This window comes from Dendropsophus ebraccatus, chromosome 2 (genome assembly GCF_027789765.1).
Source record: "Dendropsophus ebraccatus isolate aDenEbr1 chromosome 2, aDenEbr1.pat, whole genome shotgun sequence".
NCBI lineage: Eukaryota > Metazoa > Chordata > Amphibia > Anura > Hylidae > Dendropsophus > Dendropsophus ebraccatus.
In genome coordinates, this window is record NC_091455.1 from 28065051 (window position 1) to 28071050 (window position 6000).

The window sequence follows — 6000 nt, forward strand, 5'->3', positions numbered from 1 at the left end:
GCCAGCTATTCTGTGTCACTGCTCCGGGCTGCCTGGGGGGCAGCATGCTGTGCAGAATCCCAATAGACTAGTTCTAGTCCTTACTGTAGATCAGAGGTTAAAGGAGTATTCATGTGTTATTAGGGGGTATCACATTATGATGGGTGGAGGTCTGACCTCTGGGGATGAGGAGGTCACAGTACTGATTTAGCACTGTGTTCTCTTTTGCTGTATTTGGTTACATTCACACATACCGAGTTTGCAGCGGATTGTAGCCACTGCTCACTTAACTAAATAGCTGCCAGGCCTTATAGACGATATACATTACCTGCCCTCACTCCTGCCTGCTTCCCCAGCTCCCGGGTCACTGATGGCCCGCTCAGTTAAAGCTGTATTTGCTCTATCCGTTTTTCATCTGTTTTTTGCAAAAATGTAGTGTGAACCCAGCCTAATCAGTTCTCTGTCCCGCCGCCGACACTGATTGGCTGAGCGGGCCTTCAGTGACCCCAGAGCTGGAGAAGCAGACGGGAGCGCGGGCAGGTAAAGCATTATCTTGTTTAAAGTACAACTCCAGCAATAAAGGAAAAAAAAAAAAGAAAAAAAACACTGACAGATCTTATACTCACCATCGCCATTCGAAATTCCCGCTGGCCGTGGCCCCCATCAGCCCCCATCTGCGTCTTTGGTTCTCCTGCATTTCCAGGTTCCTCTGCCATGAATGGGAGAGGAAAGACTAGTGGTGTGCGTGCAGACTGGATGTCTTTTCATTGGCAGCATCGCATCACATGGCTTCCAGCTTGCTCAGCCAATCAGAGCTGAGCAAGCTGCAAGCTATGTGATGCATTCCATCCAATGAAAAAGCTGCAACGTGGAGAGGTGGAACGGCTCCAGACAGCTGACTAACACACATTACACGTTTGTGGTATTGCAGCTTGGCTCTATGAATTGTAATAATACTGAGCTGCAGTACTGCATACAACCTGAGGAGAAGAGTGGCACTGTTTTTTTTTATTTATTTATTTATTTATTTTATTAATTATGGCTTCTTTCTCCGAGGGTGGTCCCTTTACAGAGCATATAGACTGGGCTTTTACGAGGAGTACTGACCCAGTCACAGAATCCCACGTGCCTTAGATGTTGTTTCTTAGAAACCGGATAAGTGCAGCTGCCTTTACTTTATTACTGCAGTCTTTTTCCTATAGTCATACACTTAGCAGATGCCAGGGTCTATGTGATTGTAATAACATCTCGTCCTTTAGTAGGTTAGTTTGTTACTACACCTTATGCCATAAACTAGCACATTATCCGCTGCCTCTCCGCCATCGAAAGCCGAGCATCTACAAATGAGAGGAAAGTGTTTTAAGATGGTGTGAAAATGAAATTGGTGTTGTGAGGTGAGGTTATATTAGATGGGGCGGACCGCTGCGCTCAGGCTTATAACTATAAGACATGGATGTCTGGCAGGTACTGTCACCTATACCAGAGCCTTCTAATGGCCAGGGAGACCTATAGAAGACATGGCTGAGGGGCGCTACATACAAAGGGATTCTGTTTCCATGGCAACAGAACTATGGAATACATTGCAGTTTATTCGATTCCAAATGTTTACAGATATCATGTAAGTCGAGAGTGTCTCCTAGTCCCATTATGTTAGATTAGACAGCTGTGTGAAGAGAAGGGACAGTGGAGCTAATACATTACCTATAATTTTATACTTCCAAAAATATATATATAATATTCCATCACTTTATACTGTAACCTGAAAGAGGTAAACTGGCTTGGAGCATCTTTCAAAGGTTGTATGAGAATAGAAAAACATTTTGGAAACTACACCACACCTATCCATAGACTTTCCATGCATCACTCACTGCGGGAGTCTCCAGCTGGCTATAGTGGCCACTACAGGAGGAATGTAGTATTACATGTTGGCAATTTAATTGAATAGGATATATAAGGACTGGCCAGGTGTACCAAAACGAGATTTTAGCGGTGGATTCTGAGATGTAAACCCCCCTCTTTATTGTTCTCCTTTTGCCTTAATTGTATTCACATCTAAGTTTTCAATACTAGTGTTGAGCGTGGTGCTTGATCGAGCATTGGGGTGCTCAGTCAAGCTCGGTGCTGCTTGGGTGCTTATCATGTTCTCATGCTACTCTGGTGTTCGGTATTCAAAAGCTTGTTAAAAACTTTAAACAATCTGTAATGCTGTGGAAATGCATTTTCACAACCTTAACGGTGTTATCCAGTGTTAGGAAAACAAGGCCACTTTTTTCCAGAGACAACACATCCAGTTTGGGGGATGGGTTCTACACCCCAACCCAACTTTCCCAACTCTTTGGCTGTCTATCTCTTCATAATGGCTTAAAGTGTCACTGTCGTTTGTTTTTGTTTTTTGTTGTGTGGTTTTTTTTTTGTTTGTTTGTTTTTTGCAGAAATCAATAGTACAGGCGATTTTAAGAAACTTTGTAATTGGGTTTATTAGGCAAATATGCCATTATCTGCATTGAAAAGGACTTTCCCCAGTTGCCCCCCCCCCCCTCTCTCATTCACTGCTCATTATCGGGAAATCTCAACTCTTTTACATCAGTCGAGCCTTGGGTAATCTATGGAGAGGGGAGGAGGGAGATTAGTCGCCAGCAGAGAGCAGAGAACAAAGGATTACACAGTTGGACCTGTGTGAAAGCCGGTATTCAGAGGTCAGAGAGGTCAGTGCTGACTTCAGAGGAGATAGCCAGGTGATGTCGCTGTAAATTAAAGGGGTTATCCAGCCCTACAAAAACATGGCCACTTTCCCCCTCTCTTGTCTCCAGTTTGGGTGGGGTTTTGAAACTCTGTTCCATTGAAGTAAATGGAGCTTAATTGCAAACCACACCTGAACTGGAGACAACAGTAGGGGGAAAAGTGGCCATGTTTTTGTAGCGCTGGATGACCCCTTTAACTCTTTGTTGTCCTGTTTTGGTGCCTTATGGAGGCAGGGAGGAGAGCTTCAAACTGCTTTTTCATGATAAAAATGCATTTTTCGCCTAATAAACCCAAATACAAAGTTTCTTTAAAATCGCCTTTAGGGTACAAACCCACTTGACGTATTTGCTGCGTGAATCAGTCTTAAAAATAAGCAGGCAAAACGCAGGTTAGCTTTATACAATTGTTCTGTGTTAAAATACGCAATTGCGTATTTTTGAAGCATGAAGCTACATGCGTTTTTCGCACAGGTTGTTAACAACTGATGCTTTGCTAACAACAAGCTTCATGCTTCAAAAATACGCAATTGCGTATTTTAACACAGAAAAATTGTATAAAGCCAACCTGCGTTTTGCCTGCTTATTTTTAAGACTGATTCAAGCAGTAAATACGTCAAGTGGGTTTGTACCCTTACTATTGATTCTGCAAAAATTATACGACAGTGATACTTTAATAACTAATTCAACCCATTCTTGTACTGATACAGATCGCCCTCAACAATGCTGCTGCTCCCGGGCATTTGAGCCTCTTCCCCCAGATTTTTTTCAAACTTGGAAGGAGCCTTACATTTAATACATACCCTTCTTTCCATAAGATTTTTTGTAGTAACTTCCTGAACAGCTGGCCTGGTGTCTTGAATCCAGTGTTTTGGAATTGCTTTTCTCATATGGTATAATAATTTGGCTATTGGCAATTTCTTAACGTCATCTCCGCCATATCGTCAACATATCTTAGCACGCATAATGTAATTTCAGCCCCGAATACTCTGAGTATGAGATTCTTCACTCAGAGTATTCACAAAATGTGAATGGAGCTTATTTGCAAACCACACCTGAACTGGAGATAAGAGCTGTGTTGTCTGGAAGAAAGTGGCCATGTTTTTCTAATGCTTGATAACCCCTTTATACCCATGGGGAGGGGGTGTAAAATGATACTTACTGCTGCAGTCAATCTTCACTATCGCCACTCATCCAGACATCACCTACAGTGGTGTCCCTTCTCAGCAGCTGATGGGCTGAGCAGAGTCTCCGAATCAAGTAACGAACGCTCGAGCATTTTAGTGCAGATGAAAGTTAGTTGCAAATACAGCTGAAACCCCTGATGATCAATTTACATAGGGAGACATTGTCCTTACCTAAATAATGTAGTCTTAGATGGCACCCACTGAAATGCCATGGTAGCCTCTCTTTGTGGAGCCTCAATATTCTTTGTAGAGTTCAATATTCTGGAGCTTTACATATAGTTAAAGAAGACCTGTCACCCGGCGCAGACCCTGGGTCGGGCGGGCTCTGCACCGGAATGCCGGCTGACAGGTTCCCTTTAAATACAGCAAGCCCTGGCAGCATTAAAACAACTGTGCTGCACATAGTTGGTCATGATTATGAAAAATAACTAATGCTAAAAAATAACTAATGCTAAAAAATAACATGGGTTAAAAAAAAGCTTTTATAAAGGAGGTTCTCTCCTTACTTTTCCACCTGACCTGTCAATGGGCGTGAAGAGATTTGCTGCCTGATGGATGGGACAGTAGTTCTAAGCAATTCTAACTAACAGGACCATACGCAATACTGGGGTAGAATGTGACACTATTGTCTCCGCAACTATCCACCCGTCCACCCTGTACTGTGGCCTTCCACACCCAATGTCAGATTGTGCATGAGGGGATGTGTGTGTGTGTGTATATGGATGTGTATATATTTATTATTATTATTATCCCCCCCCCCCCCCCAATACATTTTAATACTTTGTTGGACATAGCTGTAGCAGTGCTCACTTTGTTACTTGACACTAGTCGGTAAATCTACCAATACAGCCCTCAAAACATCCACTCTATGTAGAATACATAGTCCACATAGGATGCTTATTTATGCCTCGGCCGTAACATTTGTGTCACTTTCCAGGTTACGTCCAAGCATCAAAGCAAGACAAGAAGTTTTTCACCTGCGCTCCAAATTTCTCCTACGCTGCCTTGTGCGAGTGCGTCCGTCGGATATTCATCTACCGCCAGCCGACCCCGATGTCCACAGTCCTGTACAACAGGAAAGAAGGCAGACATGTAGGACAGGTTGCTAAGCAGCAGGTAGCAAGTCTGGAGAGCAGCGATCCCATCTTAGGCTTTCAAGCTTCCAATGAGCGACTGTTTGTTCTAACCACAAAGAAATTATTTGTAATAAGGGTAAACACTGCAGGCTAATGAGCCGTCCCCGCGCCGCTTTCATCTCCGCTCGCTGCCGCTCACAATACTCCTACATCAGCTTTTGAAGTCGGTATCCAGGCTGCAGCATTTTATATATTTGGTTTCATATTCTTCTTACACACCAATAAAATATTAAAAGCCTATGTAGCCCTTATGTTATAAATTGACAGGAAATTCTGTGAATTACAGTATATACTAACACAATACCTTTCCTAGAATGAACACTATTTATATACTGTATGATGTTTCATGAATGAACAGAATATGCTTCAGCCTCTTGGATTCAGTATGTGCAGGATACTGCAACCAGTAGACAACTCCGTGGTTTATTTTAGTGGAATAGTAATTTGAAGAGGTAAATAAATATATATATATATATATATATATATATATATATATATATATATATATATATATATATTAGAACAAGGTGACAAGGTGATTGTAGTGCTGTCACTGCTGTAATTGAGCCCCTGAGAACCCCCATCATGGTGCACAACTATTTTTCATTCTCTAAATTTTAAGGGAGAGACCAAGGCTGGAATGTTTTCCAGTAGTACATACACAGGACTTTCTCACTTCTCTAGCAATTCACAGTATAACACATCCCATACTTCTATCTGCTATGATATGTTGCACTGAACAGGCTTGCACTGTGTTGGTCAGGTGATTAATACAGTACACTACTATAGATGGCATGTGGTGGTAGAAGGGGTTTCTGATGCACTGGGTTTGCATGGTGCTATGTGAGCAGTAATGAGAGGGAAACTTTTGCCTCTCAGTGCAAAATATATAGAGGCTTGTAGATACACAGCCAGGCTTTCTCTCTCAATCCCTTGCACCCCATCTCACTTACTGCGTTA

At 42.5% G+C, this 6000-nt stretch overlaps 1 protein-coding gene across 2 annotated transcripts in view; it reads left to right on the forward strand.

Moving 5' to 3' along the window:
* Nucleotides 1-5298, forward strand: part of NUDCD1 (NudC domain containing 1) — a 91311-nt gene extending 86013 nt beyond the window's left edge. For both annotated transcript variants that reach the window (XM_069957195.1, XM_069957194.1), the window contains exon 10: nt 4842-5298. In XM_069957195.1, the coding sequence (XP_069813296.1) occupies nt 4842-5134 (293 nt within the window). In that variant the 3' untranslated portion in view covers nt 5135-5298. The remainder of the gene's footprint in view (nt 1-4841) is intronic.
* Nucleotides 5299-6000: the final 702 nt, after the last annotated feature.